This window comes from Leuresthes tenuis, unplaced genomic scaffold (genome assembly GCF_036924035.1).
Source record: "Leuresthes tenuis unplaced genomic scaffold, fLeuTen1.0.hap1 SCAF_5, whole genome shotgun sequence".
NCBI classification, from domain to species: domain Eukaryota; kingdom Metazoa; phylum Chordata; class Actinopteri; order Atheriniformes; family Atherinopsidae; genus Leuresthes; species Leuresthes tenuis.
In genome coordinates this window covers 12,366,137-12,388,381 of record NW_027325359.1, presented here as the reverse complement: position 1 = coordinate 12,388,381, position 22,245 = coordinate 12,366,137, and the positions used below count along the sequence as shown (strand labels likewise).

Below are 22,245 nucleotides of genomic sequence, written 5' to 3'. Positions count from 1 at the left end.
ATAGTAGAAGTACTTGATTAATATACAAAAAAGCTGCTTAAAGCCATAAAAATGAAAATTAGAAAACAATTTTCTTGGTAAAAGTCAAAAGCTACTTTTGAAAATAGCACACAGAACTTTACATTTCTTTCATTATTACTGTAATACATTGGTTTATCTCCGGAGGTCCAATATTTGACATAAAAAGCTAAACAAATTTACAAGCAGAGGAACAATATCATAGATATTGTTCACATTCATACAACATAGCATTATACACATGGAATTTAAATTGCTTTATTTCAGTAGTATCAACTTAAATGGAGCTGCAGAGCAGAGGAGTACTGAGGAAAGACCAGAGACACACAGTCAACATGATAAAATAAGAAGTCACATTTGAAATCTTGAAGGCATTACTTCATTTTGCCGTACATGCTGTTTTTAATTGGACATTTTTATGTTGATGTTTTGGCTCTTCGGTCATTTTTGTGACTTTGTGACTTTGACTTTTTCTTTTCATTTTCCAACATTTGATCACAGCCAGTAAAACCCCACGTGTAGATTATGTAAACTTATAAGTGTCGAAGAAATCATAACGCCTGGAAAGCACTTCAATTAAACCTTATATCGTTTCAATGTGAAGAACTTTTTAATTCCAGAGAGCTACGATAATGGCTGAAAAGAAAACTGGTTAGCTGTCCTTATAAGCATTCATCGAAGTAGTTTCTCAAAGAAAAATTCCACTCCATGAATGTAGCTGTTTTGGGGTTTTTTTTGTTGTTGTTGTTGTTATCTTATATTGCAAGAAACTAAATGCCTTTGGATTTTTTTTGGCAATGAGATGTTAGCAGACATCACGGTTGTTTTTTTCTGCCATCATCCACACACAGGAAGGAAAACTAATATGTAGTTCAGCAGGCGTCATAGAAAGATCAGCCAAAAGACTAATGAAGCCTGTCTCTAGCCTCAGCCTGGAGCCCAGCTCTGGTGACAAACCTCTGCAGGCGGGGGTAACACACACAAAGATACCCCTGCAATCACAGGACATGCTCACCAAATTCCTGTAGTCCGACTCGGATGTCTTCAAATTACTCAAACATTACAGCACACTGTTTAAGAGGGCCACTGATTTGGCCCGCAGTCGTCCGCAGATTCTGTGAGCAAGCGACAAATGCTCTGCTGGACCAACGTCTAATGATGAACTGATTATTTCAGCATGTGCTCAGAATGTTCTCACCGTGTACCCCATGATATACTGTGCTGTTCACAAGTTAGGATGACTCACGTTGATGCTAATTAAGTTTGTCTACTCCTGTTGGTTGTTGATTAAAGCTGGCATGGTTAGTTGCTGTTGAAGGTTGCTGCTGTGCATTGCTGGACCGTGTCTGCCCTTGGAGGCACTGTTTCCTGTAACCTGAAGCCTCAGCCTAGCTGGGAAACCTGTGGATGCAGCCCTAGGAGGGGAAGTGACAAGATGGTTTGAAATTACTGCCAATCTACCGCCTGTCAGCTACCCAGACCAAATTGGTACGCCATATCTGTTTTCGCTAGATTAGTTTCATTTATTGCAATATACCTCTGTCCTTCTTGGCAGGGACATGAACTACCCACAGCAGGTTTGGACAAAATGATTGTTTTCTATCATAACTGTAGTTCACAATAGAAATTGACACAAAGTAAACTCTCAGCCCTTTGTGTGCGACTGGGATTGCTCACAGAAAGTGGACTTGTTTTAAGACCGCCTACAAAATGCAAATATTGTTTACAAAGGTATTTAAACTGAGTTATACAGTGTGAGAGAAGAGTGAGAGCGGCAGTCACATAATGATATGAGTGTGGCTGGATGGGTGACATGAACACGTGATGGAGCATGAAAATGATGTGATTCATGCTTATTGCTGTGAATGAGGATTCTTTATGAAATGGGTGGTTTTGGCACAGGATTGATACATTCACTTTTGAAGATATTTAGTAAACCATATGTGTGTGTTTTGTTTTTTTTTCTGAAAACTTTAACCATTTTGAATGTTACCCAGTTTCTTGGGGTGTAAACCCCACTTTTCAGTGAGACCTGAGAGATCAAGGAATCGAGGATGAACTTCTAAGTAACACCCTCATCTAAGTCACATCTCGGTATTTTTCTCACTTTCAGCATCTGCTGATTGTCATAGTCACAGCTATCTTGCTTTCATTGGCCGCTCTTATGGCCTCTCTTATCTCTACAGTCTCTCCCTGTTCATTTGACCTGTGTTATCATTAGTGCTCTCAGGGAAAACCCCTTCCTCCCCCTCAGTGCTTGTTGATGGCCGCTGCAGAGATGGGGCCAAATGGGGGCAGGGTGGAACTGCGCTGGGACATCATGTAGCCCAGGAGATGGCTGCACTGTGTTCCTTGGCCTTCATACGCAGCGCAGCTATGCTGGAGGACTTGCGGTCTGGATCAACATTGAGATCATAGCCATTGATTCCCCCGCTGATCCCAGCACCCCCAAACAGGCTGCCCATATGTGTCTGTCCCATGTGGCTGCTCCCTGGACTGGGCACACCCAGGAAGTCAGAGACACCTCCAGGACCATGAGGGTGAGGAGGCATGCAGGAGGGGACGGAGTCGCAAGGAACAACGCAGCCTGGCACTGGAGATGCTCCGCTGCTGCTCCCAATCCACGAAGGGTTCTGGATCTGGAGAAGAACAGGGATTCTAGTTAAAGTGACAATAACTGATTTTGTCATTCTAAATTCTATCACTTTACAACCTGAAAACAAAATGAAAACTTCTCTGCATGGGTGCTTGTATCTACAGTGACTTGAAGCTTGTTGTTCTAGTACAGAAGGGCTCTAAACTTAGTACTTTTAAGAGTATCTAACAAGCACCAAATCACAGAGGATCTGTGAAAGACAGAAGGTACTTGTTGCATGGAGGACCAGATCCCAGTAGACCATAAGACACACGTTTTTAGTTACATGGTTGTCCCCATCAACAAAAAGTAGACATTGATTGTTCTAAAAGATCTGTTTTTTTACGGTGACACCTGTCTTTGTCAGCAAACATTTTTCACTCCAGTTAAGGTAAAAATCCCAGCATAGTAACAAGTTCAGAAGAGTCACGAGTGTAGATACACATTTTAAAACATGATAAAGACAAATATTAGCTGGAATAATTGTAGTGAGAAATGCAAAGCTGGCCAGTTCAACACCGTCAATACTACTGTTCTGTGGCATTTTCACTGACGTCAGCTGTGTTTTCAGCCACCCTATGCTGCTCTGTTCAGAACAAAGCAAAAGTCCTGAATATGGATTCAGAACCCCTCAATCGGCACCACATGGAAGGCAGACAGCTAAATACAAAGTGATGAACTCTGGAACATTCAGCAGCTAATGAGCGGTATAAGTCCTCAGGCATTGGTAAATTTACATTCTTTGGGTGGCTTGAAAAATTACACCCGATAAAAATGAAAGTTCCAAAGTACAATAAACCCTGAATACAGAAATAAGCAGCTGTTGCAAACAAGGCTAATGAAGGTGATAAAATGTTATGTTTTCTGCCGGATGTGGCAGAAAACAACACCAGAAGTCGTGGGTTTAATGATGAATCCTTTTGGCTACTTCACCATGTCTGCACATAAATATTTTATGATTCGATGTTTCCGATCACAAGCACCTGTAGTACCCAATGACCAGACTACCACTTAATCTTTACCTGTGCATAGTTCTCAGGCCGAGTGAGTAGAGGCAGTTCGTAAGCAGTTGAGAAGTGCGTGCGGACCTGTTGCATCTGGCCAAAACGCTCTCTCTTTCTCCACTTGGCTCTACGATTCTGAAACCACACCTGCAAAGAAAACAGTACATAAGAAAGGATACCTCATAGTACAGACCAGTCTTTATGGAAAAAAACTTTAACGTAATCGCTAAACATGGCTATCACCGCCCTCATATCACATGCAACTCCAAGAACTCTGTAGAAAAGGGGGCCATCCTCTCGCTCAGCAAGTCAAAGTAAGAAACTGAACCATATAAACTGAGGATACCGAAGCAAATAAATTCTGCTCCACATGAAACTCAAGGCCCTAGTTTTAAGACTTGACATGCCTTTAAAGTGCCGTCCACACTGAGCTATTGATGTGAAAATGGTGAGTCTCCCCTGGTGCTGCATGTTTCAGCTCCTCCCTTTGATACAAAGGCGTCTGCCTCCCTTCGGGCTGCCAGCGTCGACAGATCCACATCTGGGCCTGCAGCCATTCATAAATCACTCTAAGAAAGGTGTGCTCTCTCCCACATGTCAGCACAGTGGGACATAGAGGGGAATCCCTCTTCATAATCCCTGAAACAAATGTTGAACTTTTGACCAAGATATATATGTAGATATATATATATTTATGAAATCAGGAGGATGGACAGGCTGCTTTTCAGAGATGGTGCTTTCAGTGACCTGCTGATAGACCAAGTGCAGGCTATTTACACCATATACACCATATTACGCTATATACTCACTTGTTCTTAACTATGAAGAGCATGACTGAAAGGTAGGCTATGAAATAATAGTGTGCTATGAGCAGAAATGTATACAGCCAGAGAGGATTTCCCACTAAATGCTGGTATTCTTGTTAGTAATATGTGTTATAGAAATCTGGGATTTTCTGCATAATATCGTCATTTCTGTCCACTGTGCTCACGACATATCTATCTCTCTACCTTAACAACTAACATCTAGTTAATAAAATTTCCCTAACAAGAGCCATTACTCTTGTTTAAGTTCTACCCTAAATACTTCATTGATGTATAAATGGTTTAATATTGATATTTGGACACCAAGGTGGTTTGTAAATGGTAAAGGTCAAACATGCTCCAAGCAAGAACCAAAAACTGCAGTTCCTTGATTGGCCACTAGAGGTTGGCTCCAAAAAGCAAGTTAGTACCCACAGACCCCCATGTTGTCTGCTCTCTGAAGCTAATCATCTGTCTCTTAATGACAACTGTATAGTGGGGGAAATTTCCTACATCCACCCATTTAATTCATATTAATGATTGGCAATGAGTGACAGGTGAATGTAATGGACTTACTCGGTACCTACGAGTTCTCTTGCAAAACACAGCTGGCTCCGAAATTCTCAATCTAAAAGCCCAACGTAAGGCTTCGAAACTGTAGTCCACAAGACAGTAGTGATGTAAGGATAGGAAATAATTGTAGCAGAGTTGCACAATAACTTACGCAAGACTTAAAAACAATAGAACTGTGATTCCTAAATAGAATGGTTGTTATGTTTCTTTATTTTTATTTTTAGAAATAAGATCCAACTCTTATAATAGAGTCATTTTTTTTTTCCAGAGAATTTTTTCACATCTCCATGCAAGAGTAAAAAAGTAGATAGTCTCCACATGTTTATCTGTATCTGTTTGTTGGTTGTCTGAATCTTATCCTCCGGAGAGAGAAGGGGGGAGCTTCTTCAAAGAGACTAGTGAGAGCGATCCCTCTTCGACACAGGGGTTTGAACTTGGATTGTGGGTTGATTCCCAGCCCAATCAGCTTGTGGTTTTCACAGTCCCTGGCTTGCAATTTCCCCTCAGTCATTCCCTTCAAATCTCCTCGCCCCTTGCGTCTTGCTCTCACCATTTCTCCCATAAACACAGTAAAGATTAGCAACAGAATTGAGTAGTAGTATCATCCAAATATGTCAATTTGTAAGATACGCATGATGGAATACCCCCATTCTTCATTTTTTTCAAATTGTTTTCTTATGCCAGGGGATTTTTATCAAAATTGACTAGACCAGCAATGAAGGCTCCAGTCCGCACACAAAGCTGATATTTCTGTGGACACTTGAAACTACTAGTTGGTTCATTTTCAAAGAAAAGACCATTTATTGTTAAAATAGCTGTTGCTCCTATGTTTACGAGAAGCTGACGTAAAGAGACGTCGTCTGACTCTGACATTCCTCGGGTCAGCTGGTGAGATTAAAGGACAGCTTACCCTTGCAAAGTGGTAAACTGATATCTGAGGCTGTTGCTGGACCCCAATGTCAAGGTGAAGGGTTGTTGCCCTTTGGATTATATCATATATTTAGAGGGGGACTCTGAGTCTATGTTATGCTCCCTCTGAGGATTTGGGGGTCTATTATTGTTTAAGGTTTTTCTTGTCTTTCCTTTGGTGGGTCTTTGGTTACATGAGCTCATAACATCACAGGTTTTCAAATTATAACATTAAGGCCCTGATTGGATTAATTGAGCTTGCTTAGAGTTACATTTACATGTCCGCATGCAGCAGCAGCTTTTATTCAAAGCGACTTATAAGTGAGGGGCAATATTCAAGCTTCATTAAGTAATAAATCTAAATATAGATCAAGAATTAGCTACAAAAAGATTAGAAGACCTGAGAGGTTAGTGTTCACCCAGCTTTGGCCTCAAATGAAGAATAATTTGATTAACAGAATTCAGCACCAAAAATGTCTGGCAATCCTTGAAAAATACTTAATTTAACAACAATTCCTTAAAGCCCTCCAGACTCCATCCAGCAAACCATCTGGATGAAACATTTTTAATCTCCTGCATGATAGTAAAAAAGGTTATTAACGCCCCCACCCATCACTTCACCCATATAATGCCTCTGTTTCCCAAGCCAAACATATGGCAGCTGGACGTTACACTTTCTTGCTAAATTTCTGCATCACCAACCAAACTTTAAAACTCTATTAGACTTTTTTTTTGGCATATTCTGGCTTTTCACCACAATATTGTGATTCAATATAACTCTATGTTCCAATAGCTTCCAATATTTTTTATAAAGTGTCACTGTTGCATTTGTGATCACTTAGATCAGGAAATACAGTGACAACTTCACTTAGATGTTTGTGAGACTTGTTGAGAGGATGTAGTCAAAACAACAGTATGTGCTGTCCAATGATCGTTTGGTCTCAGGGCTCAGATGTCAAAAGCATTTCAAAGCTCTCCTCTCCTTTTAAGATATAAACTTCTATCAGTAACCGAGCAGTCATCTTAATCGTGACGAATCAAGATAGCTTCGCTCCTCTTCTCATCTTAATCTCGGCGTCATACTCCCACTCCTCTGTTGAAGCTCAGCCTCTTCTGTCCCTCAACACCCCCACCTACATACGCCGACCCCTCTCTCTGTGTCCCTCTCCTCCCACCTCCCTTTTAAGTCAGTGAGGGGAAGTGGGGATATTGGAAAGTGAGATGGGAGAATGTTCAAACTGGAGCTTGTTTTCATTTCATGTTTAATTTCCTGACGCCTAAGCCCTTGGCTTTCCGCAGCTAACCCCTCTGACCTTTTGAAGGCGTGCAGACGAGAGCAGCGGACTGGGCGTCCACATACACACACACAGGATATGCACAGAAAACACACACATTTATAATATCATATACAGATTTTAAAGTCACTCACTAACAAATGCCGTATTTTAACCCTGGACCCTCAAAAACACTCACTGGGACCATTTTATAAACAAGCACACCATGTCTGAGCACATATATTCCCCATGCCTTAGTTTCTCAGTACATAGTGTGTAATGTTTCACTGCTCTTCGTAGCTTTTCCTTTGAACAGCAGTGAGAATGAGACCCAAGCCAAATACTTTGCCAGAGAGATAATTCGAGGAATTATGAAGTCAGACATGTCCTTTGCTGCTCTGAGCCTCCTATTCCCTGACTTATAAAATGTATGCATACTTGAGAAAGGAAGGCCACTGGTGTCTTTGCACAGGCAGATCTCCAATTTACAAGAATGATATTTATTATATTTCTCATAATGAACCACAATGGTCCATCGTGCACATGATGTCCAAGAGGATGAAGTTCACAGACTGCAAACACATATTACTCTTGTTTATATTATTTAGCAGACATCTGCAAGGAAGGTGGCTCAGTGCTCTTGTAGCTCAAAGCGTTTGGCGGTGATACAGTAATTGCTAAAGACGCTGACAGCAAAATGCAGCTTACAGAGCCATTATAGAGCTTTATTTATGCTCCAGAGCCAGCAGGCATGGAAGGAGGAAGAGGGAGAGAGGGAGGGCACAGTCCATAGCTCCAAAAGCAGCTTTGAAGTCCAGCCGTCTCACCTCATCTCTGTCATCCAGGTTCACTGCGATTGATAGACGGGCTCGCTCGCACACAACCCCCTCTTCCATAAAAAAGTAGGCAGCATGGCGAAGTTCAAGTCTGAGGCTAAGAGCTAATTGTGCTAAATAAACTAGTGGCAACAGAAGTCACTGGTGCGATTATGGACAGCTACAGCCAGACTTTATGAAGACATTCATCATCAAACTGAGAATTAAACTGTAAGACCTTAATGTTGGCATTTTAGCTGAAAACATCTGTAGCCTGGATTTCAGTTGCTGTTTTTTTGAAGATGAAAAGGACTCTACAATAGCTCAATCTTCAAGTGCCCCTCAGTATGCAAAAATGGGATATCCCTGGACTTTGTCTCGATGAACCTTCAGATGAAGTTGTGGGGTTCAGTCTTGATTGCACACATATTTGGGGTCTGAATTTTAGAAGTTTGGGTCAAACCTCACAGTGACTTTGCTGTGTGCTTGTCAGTTGAAAAAGTTAATTATATTCATCTGGGGAATAGATGGGTCTGTGTGAACACTCCATGAATGTACTTATTTTACTGTACCACCACAAGGACCAGGCCAGGTTCTCTGTCCCTGACTATGTCTCAGACTATGCGTGGAAATTGAAAGTGGCATCTCAGAGTGTCTTTTATATCCATGCCAAATAGCTTTGATGGCTTTCCATGTGTTTTCCTTCCGTGCCTCCAGAGTTGTGCGGTGAAGTAGTTTAAACATGGTAGTGCTGGAGAGAAACCCTTGGCCTCTGACCCTCTTGCAGAGTCTGCACCATGTAAGTGCTAAGAGCAGAGTATTCCCTTAGTCCCACCCATCCCACTCTGATCTAAAACTGGCACGCAGAAAGAGAGATTCAGAACAATAGGCCTTGCTGTCTTCTTCTAACAGTCTTTGTCAATATGCTAGTGTTATCCCCAGCCTTTTCTGTTTGGTCCCCGAGTGATTATTAGCATGCAAACTTGAACAATTGTTCTAATACAACTGAGCACACAAGCACTGTCAAACACTGAAGAAATGATGAAACCATTTTTTTTTTTGGCAAATGAGTCATAATGAGACATGTATTTTTACTTTGAAGAACAGGACCAAACTATTTATAACATGTGAAGGTTAATTTTAACATCAAGCCAGCATAGTTTGACATGATCAGAATCATCAGAATCATTTTTGTTATTGTATGCATGATGACAAAGCTAGTCTGAGCCTCCTACTAACTACTGTAACAAGTTATTTATTTTAACCCATAAGATATGACTTACCTTGTTAGAGATTAGATCGGTCTATTAGAGAGTTTAGAGTCTAATCCTAAAATATTCTTAAACTCATGCAGAGTTAGCAGATGGATGTGATCATTGATCATCATCCAGTAAACTGTATTTCTGTGTGACATCAATGTTTCTTTAACTTCTTTTGTTTTTACTTTTTTTTTTATTAGACTTTCATTCTCACTCATTGTTGAGTCACATTTAAATAAAAAAAACTGAGTATGTTAAAGGTAAAAAACTGCTTAATTAGTTATAGATCATCATTTGGTGTAAAATACAGTCTTTCAAAAAATCTGAGTTCTGCTCTCGGTGTCACCATGAGATGAGGTTGAAGAGATATTAGGCTGTTTTTCATGAGAAACATTGAGATGTCACGTGATGGTGGTTTCTAGAGAAATAAAACGTGGCTGCATTTATTCACGGTGACTGGGCTCAGTGCTATCTCAGTTGTAACCTGGTGTGATTTCTATATTCTCACCTGAACACGAGCCTCTGTCAGATCTGTCCTCAGTGCCAGCTGCTCACGGGCGTAAACATCTGGGTAGTGTGTCTTCTGGAAAACTTTCTCCAGCTCCTCTAGCTGGTAGCTGGTGAATGTGGTACGATTGCGTCTCTTCTTGCCTTTGTTGCTCTCAGCCTCACTTTTGTCCAGAGGGCTGGAAAGGTCTGACCCTGGACGCTCGCTTGGCCCCTTCACGCCAGGTTCCTTTAGGTTCAGGTAGCTGCCTTCCATCCCAGGAGGGTCTACACTTGAGGGCAACTCAGACTCAGTCAGGCTGTCTTTTCCTGTGTGTATGGGATTAAGATGGAGGGAGAGGTGTTTAAGGTTAGGAGTCAAAGTGAGTTCCTATAAAAAGGGAAGCCATACGAAGTTCATGTTTGAAGTTCAGTTTATTTTCCATTAGATCTTCAATTTTCAACCAACTCTGAATTACAAATAAGGAGCGATGTTTGGAAGAATGGTAGCATAGTGAAGATGCTATGACAACAATAACCCAGGCCTTTTGGAGTTTGGCGTATACTAAAAGGAATGAGTCCATTTTGCTTTGCAAATATAGGATCAGTTTGGATTTTTAGATGTATCTCTACAGTTGAAAGTACAGTGTTGAGTTTCCAGAAAACTCCTGTAAATCCAGCTACACAGTGCTCCAGATCTACAAAATAGATATAACATAGTGGTCCTAACAAAATAAATATGTTGTATCGAAGTGATTTTCATATGAAGCTTGCAAAAACCATGACAAGCCTTGCTGGAGTGTGGCTTTACTTATAAAACAAGTCATATTTTTACTGTACTAACATCATTTTCAAAGAAGAAATCCCATCTAACTCTCTGACCAAATCCGAGCTGAATAAAAAGCATGGCATGCTGTCAATAGTACTCTTGTACTTATAGTTACCACTCTCAGCAGAGCAATGCTTTTTTTTTTTAATGAGTCTGAGTAAAACTGTGGTACCTCACTTTTAAGTCAGGAAGGGTGTCTGCTCATCATCACATTACAACCTCCCCATGAAATGGCATTTACTTTGAGCTTACGTCATCTCTGTAATGTTTTATTTTAAGGCTCTTAAGTCTTGTGTGTGAGTTGCAAGTCTAAAAGTCACAGGAATAACATTTGTTTGAAAGATGTGTCACAGCTCATTGGTATGACCTGTGACACAACCTGCAAAGCCCTCTCCCTAACATCTCTCAATCACGCCACCTGAAATTTGAGCACGAAATCTGCTCCATCTCGAGCCGTGTATCGTGGGTCTTGTGTATAGGAGGGGCGACCACTCTCACCCCTCAGCCTTGCCCCTCAGATGTAAACAACATTGTGTTTGTCACCTTCAATTTTGAGGGCGTCCATTTTGTGACAGACCTCGCTCTGTTCCTGTGTGCATGCTGTCTTTTTTGTTTCTACCGTGGAGATGAAGAAAGCTGTTCCTTTCTCCTTCAATAAACAAACAGCCGTGTGAATAAATAATCTGAGGGGCTCTGGTCGCGGGCCAGTGAGAACAGTGAGCTCGGTCAGCCTCTGTTTGCCTTTCATGCGAATGAGCACGAAGAGCATCCTGCTCTAAAAGCATTTGGCCTAAAACTAGAGCATAATGGTCTCCTCCACATAAACAGATTGCAGAGTCTTGTGCAACGCTGGCATTACTTTAGTTGCACTAAATTTGTCTTGTAGTTTTAACACTCTGGGATTATCAATTTGACAGCCATGCACTTATGTGCACGCATTCGAATTAGTCACTTTATATTTTTATTTTGCTTAATGCTGTAATGTCCTCTTGTCTCTCTCTGAGGGCATCCAAGAAAAGAAAGCTTGTACTTTTTGGCATTTATAGGTTTTTGGGCCAAGTTTTTTAGTGGTTGATTGCTGAATAGTTTGAGAGTGATGAAGCTAGGCGGAGGCTGTCTGCAACATGCATGTTTGTTTTCATAGATTAGTACGCTGTTGGCTAGAGTGTCCCTCAATGAAATGTCAATAGTCATTCTCTTAAAGCTGTAGCAACCCTCCCCTGCTCTCTGGCTCACACTTGCCCCAACTGAGACACTAATGGAACAACACAGCTCGCCCAGCTGGAGTTCATGACCTCATATCGACGTGGCCTACCTGTCAGAGGTTTTTTTACTGTCTCAGCGCAGGCAGATGTTCTGAAATCACCAACCCCTGAGCTGGCCTCTTATCCTCATGCACTGTGCAATAATTTCAGTCCACCCCTGGGCAGAAGCATGGCTGCAGTGTTCGTAAAGTAAGACAGATCAAGTTCAGGTTCGTGCCTGGCATTTGCATCTGTGAGAGAAAATCCAGTTATGCCCCTGAGCAAGGCACATATCCTGTGAGTCTGAGGGTGCAGATGGGTGCACAGATGAGAGGCTGTGGAAAGAGCTGGATGGTGCATTGTAATGTTTAAGATTCTCATTCTCGTTGTTAACATTTATTCAGTCGTCTGCACTGATTGCAACAGTTTACCATTTTGGGAAATGCACATATTTGAGTTCTTACGAGAACTTAGATTAGAAGATCTCATGTCTGTCGTCTCCCATGTGAGTGTAGAAAATGTGAATCTATGAGCAGCCGGTTTGCTCAGTGTAACTTTGAAGACTGAAAACAGTGGGAACAGTCCAAGAACTCTCACTTTTACAGCTTTAACTTTATAGTTTTGTGCTGGACCGTTGCTCTGTCAGGCAGCCTGTGGAGACTACAGGATATCGTTGGTCCCTGCCAAGAAACAGGTTAGCACAAACTCACCTGTAAGGAGCTGTATATCATAAGGGGGTAGTGCTACTAGTTTAGGTACCTCAGCAAATGCATTGTTGTCATGCTCACAGTTAAGTTGCTTCTTGTTGTAAAGATTAATGAACCACATTTGTTTATCATCAGTCCGCTTTCATTATTCATCTGTAACTGACCACTTGATCAAACTGAATGCAGATTTCTGTCATATTGTGACTCGTTTCTTCAATAACCAAAGGTTTTTGTATTTCCTAACTAGTGGATTAGGCCTCGGTGTCTTGTTATCAATCAAATTATGTGGCTAACTAATAGTAAATTTCTTTGTAAATAAATTAGATGCAATCAAACTTTACACCCTAAAATTGATAAACTTTAGCATTAATAGTAATGATAGATTTATGCTTGCAAAGGTAAGAATTAGCAATAAGATATGTGGAAAATCCAATATTTAAAAATGTGAACACACTGTGAAGAGCTTGTGTATCAAAAACTGGGACATCTCAGTGCTCATCGGTTAAAAAAACTCTAGAAATGGACATTGGAACAATGCTAAATAAGTTCTTATCATTGTTTACTTTAACTGCATCATTATAAAATTTGATCTATTACTTAAAGGTTGCTATAGCTTTATCTTTACAGTAAAATTTAAGACTTGAGAAAAAGAAAGACTAAATTCATTGTGCTGCTCAAAGGCCACTGGCCAATAACAGCAACTTTGAAGGGGGAATCTTTAGACCACTAAATTTGTTGTTATTGGTTCTCTTGCAAGACATATACTTTAGTAACTAAAAGACATATATGAATTTAATTTGCAAACTGCACATTCTACTTCATACCTTGAAGAGTGGTTGTTGTTGGATGCTCTGCCAGAATTACAGTAATCGGTTGACATTAGGGGTGCGTATCTGCCCTTTTTACCATGATTACATATGTATCTGATATATATATTTGATGTGATGATAAATTTTTAAACAGAACTATACAGCATTGGTTTAAGAGAAGGATTCAGTTATCTTTCTAACTTTCAGTATTTTACATTTGATACATAATTTAAAAAGAAAACGGTAAATTAAAAGTATGTCTGGTATCTCATAGCACAGGGAAAAAAATGTGATTCCCATGTACAAGTCTGGCATATAATTGTCAGGTAAATTCTGTCTAGTTTTGTATAGTTGCCAGAGCTTTAATGTCTGTGCGTGTCATCTCACCAAAGCGTCCCTCTCAAAAAAAGTGTGTGTTCATGTCTTATGTTGGTTTTCTTCCCTCTGCTTTCTTTTTATCTGTTCCACCTGTATTAGCAAGTATGGCTTCCTCGTGCCATGGCACTACAGTCCTTTGTCCAGTCTACCATCCCTTTTATAGATTCCAAATAATTTTCGAGACACTATATTTGTTAGTGTCTTTTAAGCTGTTTCAGCATTGGTTATTGGGCATTGTATTTGTTTTTACATCACAAGCAACGACGGTGGTGAAAGACACTTTCACCACTGTAAGGAGGGCATTAGGGATACACACACAATTACGCACTTTTATTGTGTGTACAGTAACAGTGCGTGATTGTCCTGTGTAAGATCTACAGCAAAATCTCAGATGACCAACTTTAAACTGTAGACTCAGGCCATTGATCAATGTATGGTACATTTTCTTAAACTCAGGATCTGTGTACCGATGTTATTATGTGTTTTAATGTAAAAACTGGGTCCTGATATGTATCAATTAATCTTTACACACCTAGTTTACATGATTTATTGTTTAAAATCTCCCTTATTTTCCCATACTTTACATTGCTGCAACACCTCATGTCACCTTCTGTCTGGAACCCACCAGTTTAGCTCCAGTCTCGTTAGGGCCCCCCTCCTTAAAGGCCCAGTCTGCTGTGATTAGTTGTAAGAAATGGTGGACTGCGAATCAGCCACTTATTCTTTTTTTAAAAGTGTCCTAAAGTGGCCGCCAACTAGGCATTGTGCAGATGTGTTTCATGGTGATATAGAGACGTAACATTGGAAAAGCCCAGGCTACAAACATAGCCTTTCAGATGGTTCAAGAGATATTTCTTTAGTGGGAGATAGTAGCCTAGCTCCTTTCAGTGTAGACTTCGCAACTTAAGCATATACATAAAAAGCTATCTAGTACACTGAAGAGCATAGGGGAAAAAACGACGAAAATCAACAAAAAACATGTCCTCCTTAAAAAGTGTTTTTAGGGTTTAAACTATTGCTAATGTTACTGTTCTTCATATTAAGGTAACTGGCTGCTGGCTTTAACTTATATATGTCAAACACGTATCAATTTAGCAAGTTAGCTAATAAGTACATTTTTCCCCTGAGGTATTCAGTTTTACTCTGGCTTTATCTTCATATTTAAAACTGGAATCTGCACTTATCAACATTTCAACATTCTTTGTCTATTCAAAACTCATCTTTCTTCTCTCTGTCACTCTAACCACACAGATTAGTTTGCCACAAACATCTTAAAATTTTCCCGCATGCTGAGCTGTCTTTTCTGCATGCTGCTCTGGAAAACACAGCCTTCACACACTGCTTTCTTTTGGGAGCCAAGATTCCACTGCGTTGGCTCTGAATTTTTTTGGCATTCAGAGGAATGTGTTTTTGACAGTTGTTCTTGTTTCAGCATTCATCAGCGTACCAAATATGACCAACTTATCCTGTAATCTGCCAGCTTCCCTGTGACAAGCTGCAGACCGCTTCAGTTAGCCGGGGTCAGATGTTTACTAGGGTCAGCAATTTAATCACTGCTGAAAACAGAGAGAAAACATCAAAGTGTAATTTAACTGGTTGTAAAGCAACAGGGCACCCTCTCGGTTTTTATGGAATAGGACGGGGAGGGTCAAGTGAAGCCAAATAAAAGAAACACTATAAATTAGTAACCTGGGGAAGGGTTAATGACCAAACACTAAATAGGGAAGGGAATGCTTTTAAACAGAGTGCTCTGAAATTTTTTCTCAAGACACTTTAAGCCGACAACCGAATGCCACAATTTCTCTTCATGCATCGCGCCTTATATGGAGTAAATTAAGGGCAAATATTCCATTAGGTTTGGTTGTCAACAGGTTAATTAATTGTACAATTAATGTACACTCAGTTTTGGTGCACAGATATGCTTTGAGCTGTAGCATATTTTTCGCAGCTCGGTCTAAGACCTGATGTTGACTGTTGTTTCCTCAGTGGAAGGGAGGCTCCCAGATGTTCCTGAGGTGAGATCTATGCCAACGGCTCATGCAAGAATGCAGATTTCCTGGGAAACAGAAAAATCTTTCTGCTCAGCCTCAGCTCCTGAGAAATTGACACGATCATGACCTCACTACTGTCATAATACCTTGGGCTGCGGCTGTCTCATATCAAAGTGCACAAAAATAGTTCTGGTTGGGTTATGGGTTTTTTTGGGGAGGAAGCTTCTTTTTTTTTCCTTGAGGGAAAAATGTAGAACATCTCGATAAAATAGTATTCATGTCATCGTATATCAATCGAGAAATAGTCCATGTTTAAAGCATTAACTTCACAATATCAGGATTGAGAGAATTTGTAAGGCAAATGTTTTTAATGCAGTGATTGTATTTCATATATCAATATCTTACGCTCTTTATTATTTTGAAAAATTATAGATTTAAAAAAGAGTTTTTAATTGCGACAAAGAGTAAGGAACGAAATAAAGTGCTGGTGTAGAATATAAACTTATGATGTAATGAAACAGAAATAACCTCTCCATAGCTTTCAGTTGCCTCAAATTAATTTGTACTGTCCAAGTCAGATTGGAATCACATTTGAAGTCATAGACAGAGCTAAAGAAAATCTGTGAGGCTTTCATTTGACATATGATATATTTCAAGTAAAATGAGTTATGTCCCTGTGCTTAAAACAAGCTGAAAAGAGAAAAGGAACGGTTGTTAATCATTGTCCTAAAAGTGACCACCGTATCTTTGCCTTGTCCGGTAGTTTCCAAGCTTTTATCCCTTTTCGATCAAACGGAGTACCATGTGGCCACATGTTTGCACAGACTCTTGAGGTCAGATTTAGCCGATGGTCTACCAATAAGCACCAAAGAAAATATAAAGGTAACGCTGCAGAACCGCCCACAACACCAAAGGCACCAGTCAAAATGCGTGCCGACTGGTTAAAAAGTTTAAATCAACATTCTGCTCCTTTTGCAGATGTCAGGTAGTCACGTTCCCCTCCAACAGAGGTGTCTGAAAGTAGAAGCCCTGACAAAAACAGCTAAAGAGAGTACAGGGACACATATGAACAGAATGTTTATTTTTATTTTACCCCATGAGCCACACGTTTACACCAACCTCATCTTTTGAAAACAAGTGAGGAATTTCCCCTTTGAAGCATGCACACATTGCATATTCTAATTTATTCTGATTCACAGACACACACTGGTATGATCACAGGTGTCACCACATTGCTTTTGTTAACATCTACACAATGTGTTAGTCATCAGCACATGCATATCTTGTGACATCACTTCCCTAAGCTTTTTAACATGTACTTATAGCACTATATTTTGACAGGAGGCTTTTTAAAGCACTGCCAGGACTTTTTGAGGTTGTGTTTTGGTTTTCGTAGGCTGAGAAAATGTTTAACATATCACAGGATGCTCAATATCCCGCTGAGGAGGGAGGGGTTGTTTGAAAGCTCAAAGATTGACACTTGGTTGTTGTATTTTCTGAATGTATAATCTGCTGTGGTTATTTTGTGAGAAGATGAAAAGGATACATTGCAGCCAGCGTTTAACCTGTACTTTGCCGTTTGTGCTCTTGAATTTAGAGAATTCTGCTCTTACATAGTCTGCAAGCTGCACCACTCAGTCAGGATCAAAGTTCACAATAGAAAACGAACTAAGATTCGGCAGTGAGTTCAGTAAAGAACTTGCACATAAACAGTCATAGTCGCACATGTGAGGCTTTCCCAGAAACCGTTTCATTTCTCCGGAGTCTCTCAAATCATTTCCCAATCTCGTTGTCCATTTCTGACTCCCCGCTTATTTGTACAAGGTATTGTTGAGACGAGGTTATGTAAACCAGTCCCACTTTGTCATCTCGGGGACTCTGTAGCTTCGGAGATCTGATGTTTGGGGAGTATGAATAATAACCATAGGAGCCAGTAATGCACATCTGCCTTACATTAATCTAGACCTCTCCTGCAGTGCTGACCTGCATTCCTTCGCTCTTGATCAGCTCCAGGGGCATTTATTTCATTCCATGCTGCGTGCGCAGGTAGACAGCCCTGTCCTTGTCTCATTTGTGGGACCGTCAGATAAATTAACATGCATCTAAATGCACTTAACCACCAGTCTGAACCACAGATGAGCAACAATGAGTTGATTTAAGCTTTCTGAGGCAAGTTTTTGATAAACTTTCTACAGGAAACTGAGAATGAATTGTATCAACTCAAAGCAGCGAAACACTGTTCAAGACACAAAATTTCAGGTGTTAAATGATGAAATTTTGTTAAGTGAATCATACTGAGTTGCGTTGGACATTTTCTAAGTGCCCTGCTTTAGAAGTGTGGAATTGAGCTTATTCAACTCATGCAACCTTTTATAAATGTATCTTATGACATAATAGAGAACCTTAAAGGATTCTGTGCAGTAAATCTACATCTTAAACTTGGCTTTTTTTTTTTCACCATAATATACCTTTAATATGAGTGTTCACAATTTTTTTTTTATTATTATTTTTTCTATGAGAACACTTTTTCATGCAGTATACTGGAGTGAAATGCAACAACATGTTGGGTTGCCATGTGAACACCATTGTAGTTGTAGCTTGCCACAGAAAAATTCCCCTGCGGGCATGAGATGACTTTTGTCATCGTGATGGAGATAAAGCATCAGCATTAAGCAATATATCTCCCATTGAGGACCACACATAACAGCACAACCCTGTTGACGCCTGAGGCTTTGGCAGGACCCCAAAGCATCCTCCCTAGAGCCACGATGCCTTCATCTGGCTGCAACATTTTCAATAATAACATTGCACAGCTCTTCCTCAAGGGAGGCATGTTGCATTTAATGATGGTGTTTAAACGGTTCTGTCAATGCACTTGCCAAATCGACCCACTTGAGCGCAGGGGTGCTGTATGTGTTGGAGGCGCAGAAAGTGGCAGCTCAGAGCGAAACAAAGAGCGAGTACAGTTGTTTCTCAGAAAACAAAGTACTTAGCACTTCATGTATTTTGGCTGACTTTGGGACTGGCTACTGCACAAAAATCACTTGCACTCTATGTCTTTTGTTGCAATGTGCAGCCTTTTAAATAGTACCTTCTTAGATACACGACGTTCTTTTTGTATTTCCGCTTGTTTATGTCAAGCATTTTTTTAAGGCTATCTGTACAAATGGCCAAATGAATGTATATCAAACGCTACGTTACAATTATGTACAATTTCAGCACAGCAGACGATTTCGTCTGTAAGATCATGATAAACATCTAGAATTGAATCAGGTCACCAACGGCAAAAAAATTAAAACGTATATGCATATATAATTAGGCGATTTGATGCAGTTTCTAAGTAGTGTACAAGTAGTGTATTTTAAGTCCCATTTGCCCTTTCGACCTTTTCTCATAATAAATGCACCAAAAAAGGTCACTTGAATCGTCTTTCGTCTGTTTTATAAGAAGGTTTTGTCTTTCATTTTAAAGCCCCGCTTCATATAAGGGAGATAACTAAATAAAATGTTTTCTTAAAACGACTTCGTGTTACACACTAGTCCATCTCTTTGTCAAGAGTCTGCAAATCTTGAAAGCTTTCTTTTTTAAACGGGGTCTTTCAGACAGTCTCTGAAATTTCACATTCAGTTGGCCTGTTTAATTGACCAGTGTAGACTTTTACGGCCCATAAATTGTCATTTGTTTTGGCCTGTGAGGCTTTGCGCAATAAATTCAAGAGGATTCTCTAATACACGATGAATTAGTCTCACTTTTCCCTATATCCTTGCTCAAAGAGAATGTAAATTCCAGAAAGATAATTAGCGCGACGCCTGGAACATCCTTTGGGTACTTTTCTGATTTTAGGTCTTGCTTTCCTTGTGTCTGCGCGGCGACGAGCCCCAGTGACACGCGACGTTTAGAAAATAAAATCACTCTCCACAAAATGTTATTCATCAGTGATGGAGAGCTCAAATGATGAGAGAAAAAAAAAAAGGCTGCAGCAGTGTCAGTGTGATGATGCAGCGGCTTCATCGGGGATTAATTTGAAGTCTAAATGTATCGTGCAATGGGAAAAAAAGAAAACAATGCTTCAGTTTAACACAATATGACAGTAAACACAAGTGGTCAGACATCCTTTTTTTAGACATCCTAAAATAGCCTTATGAATCCATTCCAATCAGATTGCGCACATGAAGCAATGTGATAATAAGTGAAAATAAAACGCTGCCCACCAATAATTAACTAAAAACTTCTGATGGTTTTATTTTTCTAAAAAAATTCGGAGTTTTAAGAGAATGACATGTTCTCGGTTGGGAAACTCTTTCTGAGTGTGAAAATAACTGGATCTTATCGGACCAATGTCTTTTTCCCCGTCCCACGTCACGCTGACCTACCACACAGTGTTACATCACAAATTAATTTAAGCCGGAAAAGTCCGCTGAGCTGCCGCGCCGGTCCTGATGCTTTCGCCTCTCTTCGTTGACAGATCACTAACTCTCACATCATAAATTACGCAGTATTCTAAATTCCCATCACTGCTTGCAAATGTCTCGCGTGTCTTTCCCTGAAACCTACGGCCTATACTCTGGCTTTTGCAGTCTTTGTGCGCACTCACCGTAGCAGGGAATGAGCGTCCCGTTGTGTCCGCTGTCCGGGTGCAGCTTGCTGCCTTCGGGTGGAGTTTTGCAGGTCGGTCGCTGCATGAAGAGCTGGTATTTGTTAAATGTGCTCTCCTCAGCGCCATCCAATGACTGGCACTCGGGCTGGAAAGGACTCCGACACTTCTCTCCGTATGCCTGCCCTTTACCCGGAATGAAAGTGGGGCTGTATTTCGTTTCAGTGCTCGGGAAAGTCCTGAAAGGGCTCGCTTGGTGATCTCTACCCTGCGCAGTAGATGCACTATAATAAGAATCCATCGATGTCATATCGCAGTATGAGACGCACGTATCTGCGTTCATACCTAAAAAGTTATTATAAAAAAATCCACACGCTTCTTCTTTCCCTCCCCTAGCCGAGACAGCAGATATTCTCCCCTAATTCTCATGCACTGACAGAACCACGGTGCCGCGCTCAGGCGCACACACTCTCAACACTGCTGCATCTGGGACTGGTTAAAAAATGAATCAGATGTTTTCCAGAGACCTCAGACCGAACAAATGCTAAAAGCCCCCTGAAGGTTTGTCGGGGTAAAGAGAAATGCCTTGCTGAATCTGATGCCGCCTCAGAAGCCTACAGTGTATCTGACACACGCACACGCAGCACTCCGACCTTCAGGCTCTACGCACGTCTGAAGTAGGCCCACACCGAGCTTCAGCCTGCGCTATTATGCAGCCAGTAGAAATGGGAGGTCAAGCTCAGAAGGGGGGAAAGCTTTTTTGGTAAACACGCGGGAGACACAACACATGACATTAATGTAATTAGAGGATGAATATAACGGCTTTGATACCTACTGTTACATGGCTTAAGACCCTAACCTCTGACTTTTGGAGAGACGGTTATTCGTCATTTCAAGCTTTAAAGCATTGTTCCCCACTCTGCCAAAGGGGACCACGCTTGGCCATTACACGGTATTTGTGTAAAATCGCATTTCTGTTATCTTTGATCCCTGTAGCCTATGTGCAGAGAAAGTACACGTAAATATGAGGATCAATCCAGAAACCCGGAGCAATAGCGCCCAAAGTCGGTCGACACTGAGCTTGAATATTCTTCAAATATTTTGTATGTGTATTTACTTTAAAGACTGTATTAAACCAAACACTAACCGCCTGACCAGAACCTGATGTGAAGAGTCTGTCGGGGTGGGCATGGTGTCCTCTTACAGTGGCAGCGCTTCATTCAACTTTCCCTTCTCAATATTGAATCAATAATAAACCATTAAGCCCATAATGCTCGCTGAAAAACTTGGCCTCTTACTCTGCTGCAAATCGGCCGGCAATTCGCCCCTTTCTTGGCATTAATGCCATGGATTTAAGCGGTGAAAAGCTTTTACAGGAAACAAGATAGGCCTTCATGTCGGTCGGTGGTCAAATTGGATAAGTTGTATCAAATCACGCCCGTGTATAGACTAATTTTTTAGGACATTACTGAAATTTGGAGATAATGGCTTAATATCAATTAACAGTTCAAATTGCTAAATGAGGGAAATAAATCTTGAATCCCTGTTGAATCTTACCCCTAATGTGCATACTTATTTGCCAATAGAAGACTGGTTAATGAGACCAACAACAACAATAATAATAATAATTTTAATATGTATTATTTGACTCAATTTTATTTTTAATTGATCGAACAAAATTCCTTAGAGTTTGAATCTTTCTTTCTGTCTTTTTCTTTCTTTCGTTATTTCTTTCGTTCTGTCTTTCTAAAACTGAGCATTAATTAGAGCACGAGACATAGACGTAGCTCGTGTCTGGTTTACTCAGCGTGACGACGGCCACTGCAGCCCACCTCAGCCACGAGGAGGATTATATTTCGTGCAAAATTCGACAGATAACAATGAGACAGCCAGGCGGGATGAAATGAACAAGCTGCG

The 22,245-nt window shown here is 40.6% G+C and overlaps 1 protein-coding gene across 1 annotated transcript; it reads right to left on the bottom strand.

The window, feature by feature from the left end:
• Nucleotides 1-817: 817 nt before the first annotated feature.
• Nucleotides 818-20,718, bottom strand: alx4b (ALX homeobox 4b). Its single transcript, XM_072385234.1, has 4 exons — nucleotides 20,325-20,718; nucleotides 19,325-19,341; nucleotides 3,676-3,782; nucleotides 818-2,657 (listed from the first exon to the last, which is right to left on the bottom strand). The coding sequence occupies exons 1-4, from the start codon at nucleotides 20,669-20,671 to the stop codon at nucleotides 2,337-2,339; spliced, it is 792 nt and encodes a 263-aa protein (XP_072241335.1). The 5' UTR covers nucleotides 20,672-20,718; the 3' UTR covers nucleotides 818-2,336.
• Nucleotides 20,719-22,245: the final 1,527 nt, after the last annotated feature.

What these genes read in the sequence shown, in the direction of transcription:
- alx4b (XM_072385234.1), bottom strand. Translation starts at nt 20,671, where the DNA reads ATGAACGCAGATACGTGCGTCTCATACTGCGATATGACATCGATGGAT. An exon ending in GGCCTGAGAACTATGCACAG is followed by an intron (nt 2,658 to 3,675) that starts GTAAAGATTAAG and finishes GTTCTTCTCCAG; the next exon opens with ATCCAGAACCCTTCGTGGAT.